Consider the following 22,265-nt stretch of genomic DNA (forward strand, 5'->3'; position numbering starts at 1 on the left):
GCATGGGGTTGTACAATTCCAGGACTTTTCAAGGAGGCAATTTTCATGGGAATGAATAGGAATAAACTGGAAATCATAACTTGGTATATGCAAAAATTAGAGGGTAGCCTAACATTAATGTGGATTAAATAAAGCATAAACAAAAACAATGCTATTTAATTCAAATTTAGTTAAAGTTCTACCCAGTACTTTCCTCCAGTACATGCACAGATAATGTCTAGTTTTAATGACAATAATAACATACATATATCTGGTCTTAATTGTCAAAGATTAACTAACAAATATAAGATGTGTAACAAGCTAGCCAGTAATCAGATCTCCTAAATGTAAGGTAGATAACACAGTTTTGTTGACCATGTAAAAGACTAGCTACCATGGTTCTACCAAACTCATTACTGTAATGCCGTTTTTCCTGCCTTTTACTAGCTACATTTTGTTATCGTAGAAGAACAAAGGTTAAAATGCTGGTTTTTGTATTATATTAATTTGTCCAGGATGAACTATATTTTGTCAGTCAGAATATTCCAAATGTTTAGCAAACAATAAATCTTTGAATGAAATTGCATAGGTGTTTTTAGAAGCTTTTTTACCATCTGATGAGTGGATGCTTTTTACCTCAGACAAAGTAGAAGGAAAGGATGTGAATTTTAACATAATTTCAGTTTTTAATTATTTAATTATTTATTTAAAGTGGGATCATTGGGAATATGTCCCTTGTATTCAACATCAATGTTTTTTTGGCGTTCAACAAAAGAATCCATTCAAGTTATACTGACAAGTAATTTTAAATCTTTTTTTTTCTCAAATGTATAATGACGTTATGACTTATGATATGTAATCAAATACTTCAGTAGATGAATTCATGTGTTTGTGCTTTGCAGCCAACATTGACCCTCAACAGTTAACAATTTAGATATCATTTAATATTGAAGTTGATATGTTTCACTATGCAATAGATTTAAATCTAAAACAAATCAGATCACTCCCTTTGTGCTTCTGTCATATGTATCATAAAAGTAATTTTTCTGAAAAAAGAAAAAATCATCTCACACTAGCATGGCAGCACCTGTGTCCAACTAGACAGCAGTCTAAGCAGCATGTATCCATGCTGTACCCCCTATGTGATTTCTGGCTTGCGTTGTTATCTGAGGTTTAAGTCGCTTTGGATAAAAGCGGATGGTAAACGACAGTAGTAGTAGTAGTAGTGAGATCTTAAGCCTACCTACAGCATTCACAAACCGCATATGTAACTGATCTCTATAATTGCTCTGCATACTTGGCATTAAGCCAAGGAAGCTCTGACTGTACTGTGAAAAATATAATGATAACCACAACATGGAAATGTGTTTTTCTGTCAAGTATGCACACCATGGTTTTTTTTCTTTAACTCAAAAATAACTTAACTATTACACCTTCCTCTTTTTAAGAGATTGGCTGGATGTGATTTAGATCATTGACCGATTTCCGTCTGGTTTATAGCGTGAGTCATCATCAGTTGGACAAACAACATTCACATCATGTGCATTAACACTTCCTCTAACACCATAAAACATGAATCACATGACTGACTGCAAAGTGGTGACGTTAGCTTGGATGCCGTTATCCTGAATATCTGAAATAGACACTTTAGGTTTGCTTATTACTCTGTCCTAAAAACTATCTGGACACAACATACAAGCGATTCAATGACAAGATGTTTGCATGGCATTGATTACTTGTGATGCGTCATTGGCTACGACCACAGAATTAAACTTTTACAAACAAAAGAACATTGAGAGTTTCTGATAATAGCTTAATTATTAATTATCATTAAAGTGTTTTTGCAGTGTAATAACGAAACCCTGCTCCCTCAAAGTGATTTACAATCATAACCTTGATCCTGATGAGATTTCCACTTGACTTGCCATGTGCTATGGCAATTTTGAACACACCTTTTAACATTGACATTTAACTCATGAGCAACCATAATTGTTTGTGTCCTATCAGCTTAAGCATACTGTGTACGTCAATTACCAATTGCATTATATTATCAATATCGTTGTTGTACTGTAGATCTGTAGATCAGCTCATCGTTTCAGTGACTGTCGCAGTAGGGATCACTCTTAATGCATCCGCATCAGCTTAGAGACTTTCTGGGGGTATTTTAGTTGGTGTCTGGGTTGACAGGCTCTCTTATCTATGATCTCTATGATCTCTTATATATATATATATATATATATATATATATATATATATATATATATATATATATATATATATATATATATATATATATATATATATATATATATATATATATATAATAATAATAATAATAAAAAAAATCGACCAGCACGTTGCCAATCAGCTGCATTGTTCATGTCTTCATCAATAAGTGAATTATAGCGGCCCCGGAGGTGTTTCACTTTCTACATCGTTACATCATGACGCGTTATCTAAAACCCAATTGATTAATATTCTTACTTTACTACTTGTTTTGATTTTGAATGACAAAAACCACAAATAACCTTGCGTTAATTTGACGATCTGCTTGTTGAAAACGACATTATATATAATCAAGGAATGCTGCCATGGAGCCGGTGTGAGCAAGGCGCACATGGTGCAATAGCGGTAGCTATATAACATAGGTCTTAAGGGATGATTTATGGTTCCGCGTTACACCAACGCAGAGCCTACGGCGTAGGGTACGCGGCGACGCGCACCGTACGGTGTGCGTCCCCGCGTACCCTACCCCGTACCCTACGGCGTAGGCTCTGCGTCGATTTAACGCGGACGCAGACATAATTTAGGCTTTAAAAGTCTTATATAATACCTTACAGTGGGGTTTGGTACGTTTATTATTAATCAAACGATATTTTTAATAATTAAAGGACAACCTTGTGTAGAATAAGTAATGCGCCGTTTATTGCGGTGTTTATACAAGGTTTTCTGGCGCTTGACAAGCGTGTGCATGAATGCGTCATGACATGAGTCGTCATAAACCCGGGGATAAAAAACGCTACAACACACACAGGGAAGGTCAATTCATGAATCGGTGTTTTATAAACATACTTGTCGTTTTCTTCGTCACCGACTCCATCCTTCTTTGGCTGTTCTTCTGGCTCCTGCGCGGCACCTTCGGTTTTCACGCAGTAGGTGCGCCCCGGGGCGGCGCAGGGCGCGGTGCGCAACGCCCCGCGGAGCGGCCGGAGCGCCGGGCGGAGCGCACCGCCATGGAGAGCCTTCAGCTGGGGCGATAACCCTCTCACATCAACCGAGATGGTGCCGAAGCAGCGGCTGGGGCACGGCGACCACGACTTCTGTTTCAGGATAGGAAGGGGGCGCTTGAGGGTGGCTTCAAAAAACTCCTTCAGCACTGTCGAAAACCTAAAATGGAACATCTCAATCCTGTCAGGCAATTGGGGAGAAATTCGAGGTTCCGAAAGTGTCCGTCTGTTAACTGCACTGCTTGCTTTGAAATGCTCGTGTCTATATGTCGACTGCTGGAGAGGTCGCAGGCTCACGCTTCCAAATAAAAAAATAGATGCACACGTTCACGCCCTGCAGCGCGCTCATTGGTCTCGGTCTTCTCCGAGACACCAGCGCAAGGAGCGGTGCGCAACACTGGCCTCTGCTGTTGGACTTACGCTGAGAAGTTTAGCCAAATTCATAACTGAGTGCAGTATCATCACATGACTGCCTTATAGAACCAAAATTTAATTCTGAAATGTGAGTATTCCTTTCCATAATGGTTTCACAGAACAGTACAATATGTGCCACAGTAAATGATAATGCAAGACCGGTCATATATTATTATTATTATTATTATTATTATTATTATTATTATTATTATTATTATTATTATTATTATTATTATTATTAATAATAATAATAATTATTATTATTATTATTATTATTTTGTGGACCCTAATTGATAAAACAAACGACAACGACAGTATTATAACATTACTCCCTTATAGAACCAAAATTTAATTCTGAAATGTGAGTATTCCTTTCCATGATGGTTTCACAAAACAGTACAATATGTGCCACAGTAAATAATAATGCAAGACCGGTCAATAATTCGAAATAATTTTAATTTATAATAATTTAATTTGTTTTAATCTTGTAAGCACTCTGAAATCCCCTGAATGAAGCGTGCTCTATAAATAAAATCTATTATTATTATTATTATTATTATTATTATTATTATTATTATTATTATTATTATTATTAATATAATAATGATAATAATAATAATAATAATAATTATAATAATAATAATAATTATTATTATTATTATTATTATTATTATTATTATTATTATTATTATTATTATTATTATGTGGATCCTAATTGATGACACAAATGACAATCACTTCATTATATACATACCATACACAGGCAAAAAACAACGCTCGCGAAAAGAAATACAATTAACACATTACAAAGTAGTAGCTTCTTAGCCGGACAAGGGCTTGTTGGGAAATGTGGATAAAACAGCTTCTGAGAGATCTTACGTTGGGATATTTATTGTCTTACATCCAACTCAATGCATGAATGAATGTTGTGAACTATGGAACGCTGAAACAGTCAAAATTAAATAAATAAATAATTAATTAAATCACTGAATAAATATACAATGAAATAAATAAAATTGGAAATACCTAAATATATTAATTATTTAATATACAATTAAATAATTGAATGTGTCATTAAATTATTAAATGTTGAATATTTCATTGGATATATATTTAATTATTTCATTAAACTTTTAATTATTTCATGGTTCCTGCATTGGCCGAAGCACATCATGAATTTATTTAAACTGTCACTTCGACTTGTCAAACTCGGTAGGCGAGGCTAACGAGGACCTGGGAGGAGTTAAGACTGACTGACTGTTATTGACTGCATGGAAGATCTTAAAGAAGTTTCCCGTGAGTTGGTCAGAGATATTGTACAACCGGCCAAGAACGCAGAAGCAGATGTTTCTTCTCCAGACGTCGTGATGGGTAAAATAGAGACCTTCATGGAAGTTCTTGACGTTGTTTCTGCTCTTTCTGACTTACTGAGCAATTTAACCAATCAGATGTTAGGGCGTGTTGACGAGTCGAAGTGACAGTTTAAATAAATTCATGATGTGCTTCAGCCAATGCAGGAACTATGAAATAATTAAATGTGTAATGAAATAATTAAATGAAATATCCAATGAAATATTCAAATTTTAATAATATTATTATAATATATTAATAATTTAATGACACATTTAATTATTTCTTGGTACATTAAATAAATTATATATTTAGGTATTTCCAATTTTATTTATTTCATTGTACATTTATTCAATTAATTAATTAATTAATTAATTAATTATTTATTTAATTTTGACTGTTTCAGTATTCCATAGTGAAAGGAGGTTACGAATCAATGCATTACTTAAAATAGCAACGCAACGATTTAAGTTTTATTTGCTGTCTTGCGTGGACTACTTTTTGCAGGATTACTGGTTCATTCAGTGTAGACTCGTCTATGAATTTCATTTCACCATAAAAGTGATTTTGTCACGGACGAAAGCTGACGAGTAACCTACATTTCTACAACACCAGTCCTCGTGGGTTTAGTTATTCATCAATAAAGCCTGAATTATGGTTCCGCGTTAAATCGACGCAGAACCTTCGCCGTTGGGTTACGGTGTACCCTACGCCGTAGGCTCTGCATTATGTAACGCGGAACCATAAATCAGCCTTTAGTCTGGTTCAGGGTGCGACTGAATTTATTAAACCCTGAGCTGAGTCTTTTAGGTAGTTTAACCTATGCACATGAGCGCAAGGGAAGGCTGTATTCCTCGCAGTCCAAACTCAGGGAACCTCCCCTGGATGACGTTCTGCTCTGTATTCAAACGTCATTATCCTGATGTTGCCACGAATGCACAACTACATCATGTGGAATTTAGTAAGTTGCAGACTTTGCTTCTTTCTCTCTTTACAGCTCTGTTTACGGTCTGTTTGGGTCACAGCAGACGAGCTGGGCGACGAGATCAAGATCGACGTTGTATTTAAGCCCTTGCAGTGTACTGAAAAGAGCAAGAGAGGAGATCTGATCAATGCTCATTACGATGGGTTTCTCGCCGAAGATGGTTCCCAGTTTTACTGCAGGTTGGTGACTGGAAGAAAATAAAAAGTTTATATATCTGTTTAAAAAACAAAAACAAAAAAAAAAACAACTTGATTTTAGAGTGCCAATAATTGATGTAACTGTATAATTAACAGAGATACTTATTTGATACTATTATTTGATATTAAATAAAGCTACAGAGCCAATTTCAGTGGTCCCTGCATCTGGGGTTGTAACACAAATTAAATCCGTTCATATATCTCAAATTTCTTCTATGCCTAGGCCTCATGTGCCCAGACTCATAAGGTGCTGTTTGTTTTGAATGACTTCTATTTCAGTCGGTCAGACAAGGAAGGCCACGCACAGTGGTTTGTGCTGGGTGTTGGGCAAGTTATAAAGGGCCTCGATGTTGGCATGATGGATATGTGTCCTGGAGAGAAGCGAAAAATAACTGTTCCTTCAACCCTGGCATTTGGTGAGAAAGGCAAAGGTAAGCAAAAGCAATAATGGTTATGTTGGCATGTATTGGATTTTGTGTTTTAAGGCTGCCCTTAATAAGTATTGCACCTCCATTCCATTGGGGGATTTCCCAGTTTTCTATGGAGCAGCTCTTCAAAGCAGCTGCATAATATATTGTTGTGCTGCCACTAGTTTTTTGAAGTGTCCCATCTGTGTTTGTATTATTAAACCAGTGGTGAGAAGCCTGCCTTCACGCTAATTGTTGTTTTCTTTTACAGTTCTTTAGCTGATAGGGCTTCACGTCCCTGGCTGTGTCTGCTCATCTCCCATGGCATGTTCTGTTCTGTAAGCATGAGGCTGAAAGCAAGCGGTTAAAAGATCACTGTCTCATCTCTAACTTGCATGCAATGGAGCACACTGTAAGATCTAATGGCTGATTTGACATACATACTGATTTCACGTTCTACATTTCGGGGTTAAAAACCACCTTTCACTTTTTGGATATGGAGATAAAGGTTTCAGTGAGCATGAATGCTTTCTTTATCTCCATAAAACCTTAACTAATTGCATGTTGCTTAAATAATTCTTCACTGTTCTTGTTGGATTGTTATGCAAGATGTCTTGTAATCCTTAACTAGTTTGAATACTTGTGCTCCTTGAGACGAATCACAACAATCTAGTTATCTAGTGATCAAAGCGTCTCGGTGGGGAGCATCTGTTTTCTTCAGTCCAACACAAAGTAGGGATACATGTCTGAGTCTGTCAACCACAGGAAACGTTTCTCTGTATAGTTACAACAACAGAATTCCAGCCTGTAAAATTGAAAGGGGTTGAAAAAGTAACTTTAAACCATCACTGAGGCTGTTGCAAGTGCATGTGGTCTTTTAAAATCTAGATGTCCAGTTTTATTTATTTATTTATTGTTTTACTCCTTCTACCAAAAAAGGTCCAGTGCCACCAAATGCGACCGTGGTCTTTGAGGTGGAGGTGCTGGCTGTGTCCAGGGGACCACGCAGCATGGAGGCATTTGCAAACATGGACATGGATAAAGACAAAAGTCTCTCGAAGGCTGAGGTAACTTTACTTTCTAAGATTGTGTTGTGCTTCTTTGAGTGTACTGTACAGGTTATATAATATCTCACTATACATTCTGCCAGCACACACAACATGGACACCTCACTATAAAGTGAGTAATGAGTGATTTTGGACACAACTGTGATTTCTGGTGTACTGGCTGTTGCTACAGGACCTTCGGTTATTGTGTGTCTGAAGTATAAGTCAGCAATCATTCTCTGTTTAAGTTCTACCAAACTATTCACCTGGCAGACATAATCCAAAAATGTTTCATAGTGATAAGTAACTGAAGAAAAGCTTTCGGCAGCAACAGGGCACTTAGTTCAGGAGCAGCGTTTTCTGTGGCGTGTGCTTGGTAACCCAATGTAGGAAAGGGGAAAAACCCTAAATATTGCAAACCTGGAAACATAGATGTAGTAAATGTGCTTTTTTGGTACTGGTGCCATAGGACAAAAAAGCAAAGTACTCTTATTTCAGAATACAAAATAATACTAAATCTGTAAAAGGATAAAGAAGTCTCTGATATGGAGAAGTCCCACCAATGGCAAAGAGCACTCTAGATTTCTCTCTCTCTCTCTCTAAATATGGCGAGTCGAGTTAATGTCAAATACCTCAATTTTGGTCTCATTTGGCCTCATGACATTCTCACTCTGTATCTGAATAATTTAGATGCTCACGGGCAAGCTTCAGGTGCTTCTGTACGTGGGACTTCTGTGACATAAAACACGAGCTCATTTGGTAGAAGATCAAATACCAATCTCACCTGATCAAATCCACATTCATGTATCACCTTTGTATAATGTATTTTCTGCATTTTTCAGCTGATAGTCTGGTCTCTCTGTTAAAATAAACCTATGATAAAATGACTGACTATTCAGTTCTTTTATAAGTCAGGGAGCATGGTAGATTTTAACATATGGATTGACCACCACAATGTCCAGACTTTAGCCTCACTTTGGAGAATCTTGGGATGTGATGGACGCAGCAATTCAACTCTTCCATCATCAACACTATGCCTCTGTACAAGGTTACTGAAACACTGGTTTACTCACAGCTAGAAGAGGTCCAACAACATATTAAGTGTGACACTTTTTCTTTTTTTTGGCCAGGCAGGGTATTATCATTTGTTTGGATTGTTGATAGCTGCACATTCAAAGCTTTTTGTGTGTGTGTGTTTTTTCTAAGGTAAAAGAATACTTGAGACTGGACTTTGAGAAGAAAAATGGGAAGCGAGACGACCCGTTCTATGAGAAGATCGTTGAGGACATATTCCGCAAGACTGACCAAAACAGAGATGGAGAGATCAGTTCAAACGAGTATAATATCTATCAGCACGATGAGCTTTAGTGTCAGAGGGAGTTTGTGGTGTTTAGTTAATAAACTTTTGACTATTTAGAAGAAGGAAAAAAAACAGGTAGAAGCAACAACCAAACTCAATGACATCCACCCACATGAACTCCAGAAGTAAAACCACTTTTATGAAAATATGCTTCTACTGTACACTTCCATTGTTAATGCTTTCCTTTGTTTTTCAGATTATCCCTCAAAAGTACTAGTTTGTTTTTTAAAATCTTTTTTTTAAGCCTTACAATTTCTTAGCTTAATTCAGAACCACAAACATAAAATTGAGTTCTTTTTAAAAGGTATATCAGGGAATAACCATGATAATAATAATGTATTTTAGACATTTGAAATCCATTACCAGTACTATCAAATATCAATGACTGGTTTTAAAATATCTTAGAAAGAACACTTGTGATATGAACCTTTACTTTTGTACAAATACCAACTCTGAAGATTTAAGCTTTTAACGTTTCTCAAAAAAAAAAGAAGAAAAAAAACAAACCACAAGACTGCACAATGTTGGGATTGCTGGCCAGGAAACTGTGACATGAGTCCCATGCAATGTTATAGTCATGTTATAACTAATAACGGTGAGTAGACTACGACTGTGATGAGACTTTAACTTCATCAGCATTCCTCAGACAGGATCTTTTTTTAAAACATGAACAAAATTACATGCAAGACATTTTATTTAATTGGCACTACATAACAATAATAATTATGATTCTTGTCAGGACCTTTAATTCATAATGTACTGTGTACAATTTCTGTGGATATACAATAAAAGAACTTGATGTGTCTACAGTTGACTTCTTTCATTGCGGTAATTCAAGAGTTTTGTACTAAGATGAGAATCAAACGTCTGGGACATTCTGCATGTTTTTCTGAAATGTGAGTCTCTTCTTATTCACAATTGTTCTCTAATAAATAGTGTTTTGTCATAATCAGGTTTGATTGGTGTCGTCTTATTGAAATGCACATACGTGAACTCACCAGTAGGTATGGAAGCACTTCTGTACCATTATTCTAATTAAAATGGAATAGCAAAAATGATTTTTTTTGCTGTGTTTTTTGACTCATAAATAAAATTAATAATAACTTAATAATAACCAAACTGTGTTTTCCATTACTTCTTCATCATTGCTCATTCTGTGACTTAATTAAAAATGACATTGAAGATTTAATTTTGAAAAAATGATCTTGCAAAACGTGTTACAAAATTCAATTTGAAATGTCAAATTTAAATGAAAATGTATAAGCAGAAATGCTTTTTCATTTTTAAAATAAAGCTGAGTCAAAAAACGCCCTGGTCTGAAATAAATGAAAGTGTCCCAGTGAAAAATAAACATCCTCCAAAAGAGCTGGACCGAGGTTTATGGGATGTCTGCTCTCTACTATATTCTGCTCTTAAATATAAGCTGAAAACTTCCACTGTGCTTTTTTATTTATACAACTCACTCATTTAACTGCACTGACCAGGTTTTTATTGTATTTAATGTTGGAAGATTTTGAGATGTACCGTATTTTTACTCCTCCGCATTTTAAATGAGATACTGACATTTTGAAACATTACTGATATTCAAACCAATGCACCTAATAAATACATGATCGTAAGCATATTGTTTGGATTGACCTTTTTCTATGACAAAATAAATAGACAACATTCATAGACATTACAGAAAATCCATTTATAAATAAATATCAGTGAAATTAGTTTTCAACATACACCTCTGTAAGTAGCCTACATGGTACACAATGATCATTAAAAATCTAAACATCTGTCAGTTGGGGATTTTTATCTTGACTGATGGCAACCTGATCGCTGCAGCTTTCACCTCCGTTGTGATGTCCACGCCCAGTGGTGACCTGCAAAATGGGGATTTATGTGAGTCAAATAACCAGATCAACGTTGTTTTGCGTGCCAAATGTGACTACTGAGATGTTTAAGCACAACATTTCACTTCTTATAATCTCACTTTGGTTCATAGCAGACATTCACATCTGGAGAAAGTATCCCTTTTCCTTCTCTGAGACGCTCAACACCATTCCTGTGTTGGGAATGGAAAAGATACTTCAAAAAAGGAATTGGATCCTTTGTTAAAGCTCTGATAATCGTGGCTAGTGTGCAAACGTACGTACCACGCAATCATTACACCATTGTCGGTGCAGAATTTAGCTGGAGGACAGACCAGCTGCAGTCCTGTCTCCTCGGTGATGATCGTTAAAGTCTTACGGATATACTGGTTGCTTGCAACTCCTCCAGACACCACCTAGAAAACAGTTATTGACTGAATCCACACGTACAAACGTTATGATCAGACTACTGTAAGGAGCAGTTTGTGTAGTTAAGCAATAATTCCAGAAGGTACAATTACATCGTTTGCTTGTAACTGTTTGTCTGATAACTCAGACAAACAGTGCCATCTACAGGACAAAACTGTATGAGCTTTTCTTTCTTTCTTTCTTTCTTTCTTTCTTTCTTTCTTTCTTTCTTTCTTTCTTTCTTTCTTTCTTTCTTTCTTTCTTTCTTTCTTTCTTTCTTTCTTTCTTTCTTTCTTTCTTTCGTTCTTTCTTTCTTTCCTGCAGTCAGGATATAATAGGTCAGCATGGCAGGGTATAATCATTAGTTTGGATGATTGATCAAGTATTATAGCCCAACAACAGTTAGTCAGTCAGGCCGGTACCATGATTTTAAATCTCAATTCGTCTGTGGTGAAGGAAGTTTCAGCGGTTTTATTAAAATAAAAGAACAAAACCATGAACCCAGCACACATGGTCCTTCGCATGTTCTGCTATGGAAACTGCCCCAAAAAATTGCATTTGTTCATTGATACACAGAGGAAAATGACCTAGCATTGCACATCTGTGAATCTAGAATCAGCAAGTAACTTGAAAATGTAATGAGTTGGGTATTTATTTTAAATGTATTTAGTAACAATGAGGTGTGTGTGTGTGTGTGTGTGTGTGTGTGTGTGTGTGTGTGTGTGTGTGTGTGTGTGTGTGTGTGTGTGTGTGTTTTTTAAAAGAACTGTATCTTAATGTTTGATCGTTCCAACATGACTGTGAGATTGAATAATCGCATCTACAAACAGAGATTTCTGAAGGCCTCAAAAAAAGAAGTTGCACAGACTCATCTATCTGGAAAAGGTAACAACTGGTACAAGTTTAGTCAGCATCAGTCAACAGTGAGACAGATTGTGTACACATGGAGACAGGAACAGTGATACCCTCCTCAGGAGTGGTAGACTAAAAAAGGTGTGAGATCGTCTGAAGTCGCTGTTGGGACCAGAATCATTTCTGTGGTGCAAACAGTAGACCACATACAACCTGACAATAAATATACAAACCGGAAAATAATGTGCAATATCATTCTCTGCAACGTGCAATTATGTAAATAACATCTGTAAATATCCATCTGTTATTTTTTACATACTAGTATTTCTTATTATTTATTTTTATTCTCCTTCTTATTATTATTATTATTGTATATACTGTTTATAGTGTTTTATTATTGCTGTGTGATATTGATGCCTCTTCTTTTTTGCACTATCCCCTTTGCTGCTGTAATCTGCAAATTTCCCCTCTGTGGGACTATTAAAGGATTTCTTATCTTATCTTATCTTAACACTTCTCTCACGTAAGATCATTTTAATGTTGGCCATAAGGTCCAACATCAGGAAAAACACCAAGCAGCAGTGTTGTATATGAACCTAATAACATTACCACTAATACAATTAGAGTTTTATTTGTTTTGTTTTGAATAAATGAATGAGACAAAATAAACATTTTTGGTTTAGTTTGACAAAAAATAAAATAACATTTTCATTCCACCATAACAAATTTATCCTTACTGCAAAAGATAATGTTGGTAGCCTCATAGTTTAGGCTTATTTTGCCCTATCTGGGCCGTCATTCAGGGAACGAGGCACTCTGAATTCCTGTGTGGGATGTGTTCCTGAGTGTTGAACATGCCTGAATTGTTCAAATGTCTGTGAACTGAATTGAACATGAAGTGAGCCATGCAGCAAGACTCATCTAATATGCACAACTTGTTGCACCTGGAATAATGTTGTAGAAAGACCGAGGCAAAATTGAAATATAATACATTATATATGATCAAAACTGGCCCTGAAGCAAATCATCTGTGTCAGGAAACCAACTAATACCAGAGATGGACCCATCCTCTGCAGAGGAATGTGTTAAATTTCTTCCAGCTTTTGCTTCAATACTGAAAACTAACTCAGATTGTAATGCACTAGGGTATACGTAAGCATTAATACACATGTACTCACCAAGGTGGGACTATCTGATGGCAGCAGGCTGTTCGCCTTACAGAACAGGATGGCACGATGTGTGCGCTTTGCAAGATGACAAGCAACTGTGTGTTGTGTAGCTGCTGCAATGTCATTTGTACACTGCAACAGTGTACCCTGTTCTACACCTGAAAAGGACAGTTGTGGATAACTTGCTTAATGGTTACAAAAGACATGAATCTCTGAGTATTTACATACCTTCCTCAGCCTCTTTTTTCATTATTGTTTGTGTAATTTGGTTGCGCAGGCCAGCAAAAGAAAAGCAGCAGTCATATGTTTGTCCCATGGGTGTCTTGAAAGGGAACCTTGTCCTATCGCCATCCTTTGCAAGAAGCTCTATGGCTTGTCCTCCACTCATCGTAGAGCACCGTGGATGTTTTGTGAGGGACAGGCGTCTGGCTACCTGTCAATCCGCAAAACAGTATTTTTGATTTATTTTTCAACCACAATATTAGGACCTGCCACAAAAATCAAATGATCTTACTTTATCTAGTGTATCCCCGGGAGCTTCATCCAACGCGTGACCCAAAAGCAGAAAGTCATCAACTCCCTGAGCCACAGCGAGAAGTGAGTGACCACCAGATATGAGCAGAACCAGGAATGGGAAGGAGATGGGCTGGAGCATCCTGGCAGTGAGGGCATGCGCCTCCATATGGTGGATGGGGATGAACGGCTTGTTGTGCTCCTTCACAAACCTCTTGCTGAAGTCCAGACCGATGCCTAAGCTAAGGGCCAGGCCCGGCTTCACTGTGGTGGCCACGGCTGAGAGCTGGTTAGGGGTCACGCCACTTCTTTCCAGTGCTTCCTGTACCACACGCTCTATGTTTTCTCTGTGGAGCTGCTGTGCTACAGTTGGGATTATGCCACCAGTCCTACAGATATCAAGAGAGGGGTGAATACATCAAAAAAGGAAACTTTGTATATGACACACTGGATCTTCAGTTAGACCGGAAAAAAAGCAGGATATTAATTATGATCACATACTTCGCTAAGAAATGCATACTTTTACTTTGGAAAGATGATTCCCCTCCAACTTTCAAGTTTTTTTTGGATCAAATTTCAGTTTTTTTACCATTTGAAAAATTAACTTTAGAAAAGTACAACCGTGCTCATATTTTTCAAGAATTTTGGTTCCCATTATTCTCAAAACTGGATAATTTTTCCAAAGGGGACTAATGAGTATCTTTATTTTCGAACTTGTGCCTTATATGTATGTATGTTTGTATGTATGTATGGATATATATATATAGTTTGATATCGCTGTTGCTGCCATTATATATTTATTTATTTATTTATTTTATTTTAAATATTTATTTAATTTTGTTCTCCCTTAATGTATGTTTTTTTTTTTTTCCCCCTAGGGTAATTATGGGGAGGGTAGGAATGTGGGTATAATAGAAATCATGCATGTGAAAATGTGAATTGTGAAAATTATTATTTAATAAAAAGATATATAAAAAAAAAAGGAAACTTCAAACAGTAACAATTAACAAGTTATGTGAATTCAGGCGACACCCACCTCAAATGTACCTCTTTCTGTGAATGCAGGGACTCTCCAAGTATGAAACCATTCTCCTCCAACACAGCAGCTCCAGTGTCATCACAGCTCGTCTCTATGCCTAAAACTAGTCTGGAACTAAAGGCTTTCCTGGACAGGGGGGCAGAGTTCTTATACTGCAGTAAATGCTGCAGGGTCTTTATTCTTTTATGGAACATGTTATCTCTACAACAGTGTTTCAAATATGCAACACATCAAGGTGACTTCATCTCACTTACGATTAAACTATAACTACATCAGAAAAAAGACCAAATTATAGAGATGCGAATAGATTATAAAGGAACCATCCACCCAGAAAACGTATAAAGCCCTTTGATTTCACAAAAACGTCTTAAATTTACTTCGTTTTCTTCTTGTTCCGATTTCTTCGGTCTGCGTTACATATAAATACGTCCGTCCATCTCTAAAGTTGGTGACCTAAAAGACCAGTTAACAAGTGTAAAGCTGCGAATAAATGGTGGAAAAATATTTCAAAAATAATTTATCTCAAAATTTACCATCATAATTTTGAGTAGTCAATATTTGAAAATGTCGCTGAAAAATAATATTGCATGGGGCCTTTAAAATATCAGTGCCGTTTTGGTAGGGGCATTTTAGTTAGCTGCACAAGAGGTGAGGTGTGGAGTTGAGAGTTTGAATCGTTTTTTAACACAATATTGATAACGAGAGAAGCAAATACGACTATTTAAGAGGTAAATAAGGCTTATTTTTGTTTGTTTAAAGCTAAAATATATGTATGTGTTTTTGATGGTAATTTCACAGATGTCGAATGTAGTATTTTTAAAAACAGGAAAACGTTCAGAGGTAAAATTTGTTTCAGGTTTCTGTAAACTCTCCTCGCGTTTCACTGTCAGATTTATACTTTTTAGTGTATATGTACAGTATATGTTCCAGGCAGTGTATTAAAAGATGGCCTAACGTACTGCCTACACAGTGTCCCATCAGTGTCCCCGTCTGACTTAAATAGTTTATTAGATAATGTACACATTTCAATATATGTTTTCAACGTTTCTAAAATATCTGAACATTATAAAACACGTCTGTGGTGCCTTTGGTCACTGCTGCTTGTTTTATAACCCGTTTTCAAAAAAGTTGGGACTCTGTAAAATGTGAATAAAATAAGAATACAACCCATGTTGTATCAAAAATAAACATATTGAATGTTTAAACTGAAGAAATGTATTTAAAGTCTTATCTTACTTTAAAATATAAAGATAGACATTACAACATAAATAAGCATATTGTTACATCTTTAAACAATACTCAATCAAACAGAAGTCCAGAGGAAAAAAACTGAAATATTTAATTACTGGGGACATTTTATTAAATTAACTAACTTCATATTGTTCCGTGAAATTGTGAAGGGATCTCCTATATTTGGATTTTTGAATTAATAACAAAAAAAAGAAGAAGAAGTAATTCCATACTCTCGATGTGATTGAGGTCTGGGTGTAGACCTGGTCATTTCAAGTCTTTATTTATTTTCCGAAGCCATGTCTTAGTTGATATTGATATGTGCTTTGGGCTTATGTGACAGTCCTCTTCATTATCATCTTTTTTCAAGAGGGCAGTTTTGTGCCTAAATATCTGACTATTAAGAGCTTTTCTTTTTCCACATCTTTCTTGACATGTACCCCTGGCCCAGAATACGACCCCTGATATTCAAGTAAATACTACAACAGCAGCTGAATGTTCTCTGGTTTTAATCAGAATCATTTTAACTGATGCCAGGTGTTTGCCATTCACCTACAGACCTAATTTTAGATGTGACCTGTAAGTTCTGAGGACAGTTAAAGCTCCCACTATGAAAGGGTGTGGAGATTCGTGTAATTAAGGTGCTGGAGGGTTTATTTATTTAAAATGTCCCCAATTATTAAATGTTATAGTTTTTCTCTATTTGATTGTGCGAGAATTACTGTAATAGATGTAACAAGTCTGGCAAATTCATAATTTCTCTTTATATTTTAAAAACCTGCAATTTCATAAGTGGTTTGTAGATATCCATGGTACTTTATTACAAAAAAAAGGTAATTTTGAGTTTGATGTCAGCAAGGGGTGACTCAAAAAGGTTGGGAGTGGTGTTGTTTGTGAGTGTAGCATCCTCTCTGTTTTTTTTTTTTTGTAATATTGCATGTACATCTGGGATCTCATGAAACCATTTGCTTGAGTTTTGACATGGAATTTCATCCAGGAACTTCTTTGTTTTATTTCTGCTTCATGATGTACCACATCTTTTCAGTTGGTGAAAGGTCTGGACTGTAGGCATGTCAGTTCAGGACCCAGACTCTTCTATGAAAGTGATGCTTTGGTAACAGATGTAGCGTGTGGTTTAGTATTGTCCTGCTGAAGATCCAAGGTAATCCCTGAAAACGATGTATGCATGGAAGGATATGTTGCTCTTAAACCTACATAAACCTTTCAGCATCAGTGTGTCCTCTTTAGAAGTGCAAGCTGCCCATTGCGTAAGCACTAATGCACTGCTACAACATAATTGATGCAGCCTTTTGAACTGATAACACCAGGACGACCTCTCTCTTCTTTAGTCTGGTGGAAAAAGCATTAATGGTTTACAAAAAAAGTCTTAACATTTCAATTTGTCTAACCAGTGGCCACTTTTCCATTTCAGTCCATTTTAAATGAGCTTTGGCTCAGAGAGAACAGCAGTGTGTCTGGATCATGTTCATTGCATCATTGCATTCAGTGCATTAAGGACCCAAATATATTGGGCATCCAAAATTGGTTTTTGACATTGTCCCCTGTAGCAGTGAGCATGAAAAGCTGGTTTCAAATTTCATGAAGAATCAGAATCATATGCCTCTAAACATAAAAGCATTATTGATGTCAGCAGTTGTTAAAAATGTACCTAGCAAGTATGCAACAAGACATTATTTTGACATGCACCAATGTAGTGCCAGACTCGTGACCTGTTAGCAGTATTGTTTTTTAAGTTTGAGACAGTGAAACACAGTTGCATTGCTGCTAAAAACCTGTGCAGGTATCCCTTTTTTTTGTAGAAATAATATATTGAATTGGGGGGGATAAAAAAAAACCAGATTGATTGGCAGAATCAAAAATGGCAGTGGTATTGATAAAATCGTATTAATTGCCATGCATTGTGCCTGCACACAGAGATTTCTCCAGATTATTTGAATCCTTTGATGATATGATGGTGAGATGTTTAGCCCTTCAACCCTGTAAAATCTTAATCTGAAATAGTTTCACAATTTGACTTTTTCACGGATTGCGGGACATCAAATAATGTTCTGAGAGACTCGTTTATCTTTCTGAGATACACAAAATGTAACCCCAAACATGTCTTTCACTTGTTGCCAGTTAACTTCATTAGTTTCTATGTGTTTGTCCAGGTGTTACCTTTTTAGTAAGTCTTTTCTGCCTACGTTCCAGCTTTTTATCTTAGTGTCGTCAATTCCAAATGAGATATTTTTCATGAAATTAAAAAATGTCTATCATTTCAACATTTTATATGTTTCCTATGTTATATTGTGAATAGAATATTAGTGTATTAAACTGTTCCCAGCATATCAACTTTTATGGAACTGAGGTTACATTTTCCCCTCTTTCATTCTCTTGGGTTTTAATAAGGATTTCATGTTAACTTTTCTAAAGGAGACATGGAACACCCGTCTTGTATTTTGGAAGAACTGAAGCAGTTTGTCGTGCGTGATGCCCCACAGACAGTGTATTACATCCCAGATTTCATATCAGAAGACGAGGAATCCTTTCTTCTTCAAAATGTCTATAAGGCTCCAAAAACTAAATGGACCCAGCTGTCGGGTAGAAGGCTTCAGAACTGGGGAGGGTTACCACATCCCAAAGGTATGTTGGCAGAGAAGATCCCCGACTGGCTCCACACATACTGTGAGAAAATATCGTCTCTTGGTGCATTCAGTGGGAAAACGGCCAATCACGTGCTGGTGAATGAGTATAAAGAAGGCGAAGGGATTATGCCTCATGAAGACGGCCCGCTGTACCAGCCTACCGTCACCACCATCAGCCTGGGCTCTCACACCCTGCTCGACTTCTACAGACCTCTCAGCAGCCTGGATGGAGAAGCCCCGCAGACGGAGGAGAACCGATACCTATTGTCTCTGCTGCTGAAGCCACGCAGTCTTCTGATCCTGCAGGATGAAATGTACCAGCGCCTTCTTCATGGCATTAACGGCTCTACACAGGACACGCTAACGGACAAGGTGGTAAACCTGCCTGCTACAGGGGCTGCGCTGGGGGAGACGCTGACCCGGGGCACCAGAGTGTCACTCACCATAAGACACGTGCCCAAAGTTATGAAGACAAAGCTCATGTTGGGGAGAAAGTGAGGAAAGACGTGATCTGACCATTTTAACTCATTTACAAATGATACCAAAATGTATAAAAACAATTTTCAGAGGACTGATTTATGAAGTTGTATTTCAGAATTATATTTGTTCATAATTCAAATTCATAAACCACTTAAGAGGCCAATCAATATATCAACCAGTCTGCAAAGTTAATGAAAAATGTAATCCATTATTTATATATGTGTATATATTACACAATATATTGATTTATTATTGTTGTTCCCCATTATCCCTGAAAGATGCAGTGAGGACTGGCCTCTGTGATAAGATATCCAGAACAAATAATCTGAGCCAATGATAACATCTTTAAATGTCTTACTTTGATAAGAAAAAAACGGTTTGCATTTGTGAAACTAATAGGCATGTTTTCTGTGTAACGTTAACTGAATTTGAAATGTATTCACATATAACTGCATGTCTCATCAATACAATACTTACACAACAGTAATAATTTTTTGGATTTGCTTTAACAGAATATGCAGCAAAAAACAAAACGGACAGTTGCACTACCAATGTAGAAATCTCTGATTTAAAGATACTGTACTCCATCTCTACATCTGTTTTTTTCCCTCCTTACCTCCATGCAAGGATGTATGACCCAGTTTACACTGTTTATCTCCTGCAGAAAAAGGGGTTGCTGGTGCTTCATCTGCAGCCCTGCAGCTCTTTCAATGTGAGCTGCTCTACTTTCTTGTTTTTGCACATTCTTCTATAATGCAATTGTTTCTCTCTTTTAACCACTCAAAGGTTATTTTGTTATGTATATTGTAAAAGGTCTATCTGTTTCTCTTTTTCACTTTCAAGTTTTATCGTGCCGTTTCTTTGCCGTTGGTTTGTTCGTCACACCGGTTTAGTTGTGGTGCAAAATTTTGCATAATGTTTAAAATGCAAATAACTTAGTAGGAGAGAGTCTGCATCCAATAATACTGACAGGAAGAACAGAAATTAGGCTGATGCACAAGTTGTTTGGCAATGATTAAAACCTTTTTTTTTTTTGTAATCAAAAGAAATATACATATAGCTTTATAAATCTGGTCAAAATAATGACTTTGCCTTTGTTCATACAGTCTTGTCATGAAACCACAATGTTTAATGCATCTGACCCCTGATGTTAGGGCGTTGGCAAGATTAATACATATGTACAAAAACTGCAATAAAGATGGCTAAAGGCATATGAGATAAAGTATTGTCATGCATGGTTTTTCCACCAGGGTGCACTGACAAGTATATCATTACATTGTAAATGCATTTTTCTTTGTTAAATCAAAATTCAAAAGTACCAATTTGCAGTATTCTTTTATGGCTAAATAATTAGCTACCAGAAATCAAGTAGGGTTTCTTTCAAGTTCAATGTCATCTCCTAAAATGTAACTCATCTTCCACATTTGTTTAGAAATGTATTGAAGTAAATGGAACGTAAATGTGTCTTCGGTAAAGACTTGCGTATTTTGTTCTCTGTTCAGAACAATTGAAAGGTTTCTCATCATGTGCTCTGTCCTGCGAATCTGCTGACAGGAGGACACCAAAACAATGGAGCCACAGATGAAACGCTGGAAAGGGTCGCTGTGCGATGCCGACTCCTGGGTCGCTTATCCTGTCCTATCAGATGAGCAGTCACAAGACGTGGAGCTAGTGGAAGCATTTGCTGCACCCATTATCAACAAAAAAGAGACGTCTCGACTTATCAGAGAACTTAATGGCCTCTACCCTTTGAATGGCCTTCCGCATCTCAAAAGGGTGAGGGCCTGCAGGGAGAAGGGCAGCTCTCACCCTTTAGAGGTCCTCGTGTGCCTCGTCAGTGAGGCCCCGGACGTGAAACTGGTCAGCATCGACTCTCTGCTGTCCTCGGATGGAGCTAAATGGGAAGGATTAGGTGAGCCTTTTGTGGTTAAGATTCCTGCACGACCCCCGTTGACCCGACCACAGTTTGAACTCGCGAGCCAACATTGGGCCACGTCATTTCATGAGGACAAACAGGTGACAGTTGCCCTGCGAGGAGAACTCTTCACCCCGCGTCAAAAAGCAACGATGCACATGTACATGACGTCCGCTTTGACTGCTGGAATAGCTGCAATGAAGTTAGGCATGGAGGCCGTCGGGGCCGTCATCGTTGATCCTGAGGAGGAGAGGATCGTAGCGGTTGGCCATGACTGTAGAGGTCACCACCCTCTACATCATGCAGTTATGGTCTGCATTGACCTCGTGGCTCGGAGCCAGGGCGGTGGATGTTATTGCTTTGACAGTTACAGTGATTGTAGGTTTTCTTTGTCCGACTCAAATCCATCTCAAAAAGTCTCGGATTCAGAGGCAGGAACTCGGCCGTACATATGCACCGGGTATGACCTTTATGTGACCAGAGAACCTTGCGTTATGTGCACCATGGCGCTGGTTCATTCCCGGATCGGCCGGGTGTTCTATGGAAGTGCCTCAGCTGACGGAGCATTAGGGACCAAGTTTAAAATTCACTCCCAAAAAGATCTGAACCATCGTTTTGAGGTTTACAGAGGAGTCTTGAGAAAGCAGTGTGAAGATCTTAACAGTGCGGATACCCCCATCAAAAATGTAATTTAGTTGGATTAAATACTAAGTGCATGTTTCAATATCAAATATGTACCAGGATATAAATGTATTTTACAGAAGGACAGGAAAGTTTAAATTGTTGGATCTCTTGCTTTAAGTGTGTGCAGTTTAGAAAAATGGTTCATCTTGCTGCACTATTTTATTATATGGATGTCCATTTATGTGGACAGTTCAGAGTTCTTGTTGACAACTTGGGCTCCCATTCTTACATTGTTTTGTGGGAAAATTTAAGATCCAATAATAAATTCTTTGAAAGGACTGCAAGTGTAATACTTTCAGAACTACAGGATGGTGTCATTGGTGTCATTTTTTTTAAATTATGTCTGGAGTGTATCAACTCTTAACTCGCGTGCCACGTTTAAAATGATTTTTTTTCTCCCCTCGAACCCTTGATCTGTCAGTGGTATTTCAGACTAAATGACAGCTATCCACTGTTTGGGGGGGGGGGGGGGGGGCAAATTTAAGCAACTTGCATCCAGGAATTGT

The 22,265-nt window shown here is 37.2% G+C and overlaps 4 protein-coding genes across 13 annotated transcripts in view; 2 read left to right on the forward strand and 2 right to left on the reverse strand.

Annotated features, from left to right (window-relative positions):
* Nucleotides 1-3,500, reverse strand: part of glsb (glutaminase b) — a 30,962-nt gene extending 27,462 nt beyond the window's left edge. For all 4 annotated transcript variants that reach the window (XM_061723845.1, XM_061723844.1, XM_061723843.1 and 1 more), the window contains exon 1: nt 3,052-3,500. In XM_061723845.1, the coding sequence (XP_061579829.1) occupies nt 3,052-3,380 (329 nt within the window). In that variant the 5' untranslated portion in view covers nt 3,381-3,500. The remainder of the gene's footprint in view (nt 1-3,051) is intronic.
* Nucleotides 3,501-5,869: 2,369 nt separating this feature from the next.
* fkbp7 (FKBP prolyl isomerase 7) lies at nt 5,870-9,919 on the forward strand. The gene is made up of 4 exons (XM_061723848.1): nt 5,870-6,134; nt 6,432-6,583; nt 7,499-7,626; nt 8,812-9,919. Exons 1-4 carry the CDS (start codon nt 5,893-5,895, stop codon nt 8,971-8,973), a joined length of 684 nt encoding a protein of 227 aa, XP_061579832.1. The 5' UTR covers nt 5,870-5,892; the 3' UTR covers nt 8,974-9,919.
* A 720-nt stretch (nt 9,920-10,639) lies between these two features.
* On the reverse strand, nt 10,640-15,210 carry osgepl1 (O-sialoglycoprotein endopeptidase-like 1). 2 transcript variants are annotated; one of them, XM_061723849.1, is made up of 7 exons: nt 14,803-15,210; nt 13,768-14,155; nt 13,482-13,686; nt 13,263-13,411; nt 11,110-11,240; nt 10,947-11,018; nt 10,640-10,836 (listed from the first exon to the last, which is right to left on the reverse strand). In XM_061723849.1, exons 1-7 carry the CDS (start codon nt 14,997-14,999, stop codon nt 10,752-10,754), a joined length of 1,227 nt encoding a protein of 408 aa, XP_061579833.1. In that variant the 5' UTR covers nt 15,000-15,210; the 3' UTR covers nt 10,640-10,751. The 2 variants fall into 2 exon arrangements, with proteins under 2 accessions (XP_061579833.1, XP_061579834.1); XM_061723850.1 differs by having other exon boundaries at nt 14,814-14,912.
* A 232-nt stretch (nt 15,211-15,442) lies between these two features.
* Nucleotides 15,443-22,040, forward strand: adat3 (adenosine deaminase tRNA specific 3). Of its 6 annotated transcripts, XM_061723856.1 has the most exons (4): nt 15,443-15,533; nt 18,469-19,174; nt 19,825-19,872; nt 20,715-20,884. In XM_061723856.1, exons 2-4 carry the CDS (start codon nt 18,474-18,476, stop codon nt 20,743-20,745), a joined length of 780 nt encoding a protein of 259 aa, XP_061579840.1. In that variant the 5' UTR covers nt 15,443-15,533; nt 18,469-18,473; the 3' UTR covers nt 20,746-20,884. The 6 variants fall into 6 exon arrangements, with proteins under 6 accessions (XP_061579840.1, XP_061579838.1, XP_061579836.1 ...); XM_061723852.1 differs by lacking the exon at nt 18,469-19,174 and having other exon boundaries at nt 15,446-15,533; nt 20,715-22,040; XM_061723855.1 differs by lacking the exons at nt 15,443-15,533; nt 18,469-19,174 and adding an exon at nt 16,299-17,197 and having other exon boundaries at nt 20,715-22,040.
* The last annotated feature ends 225 nt before the right edge of the window (nt 22,041-22,265 follow it).

Source organism: Cololabis saira, chromosome 6, assembly GCF_033807715.1.
Source record: "Cololabis saira isolate AMF1-May2022 chromosome 6, fColSai1.1, whole genome shotgun sequence".
In the NCBI taxonomy this organism is placed as follows: Eukaryota; Metazoa; Chordata; class Actinopteri; order Beloniformes; family Belonidae; genus Cololabis; species Cololabis saira.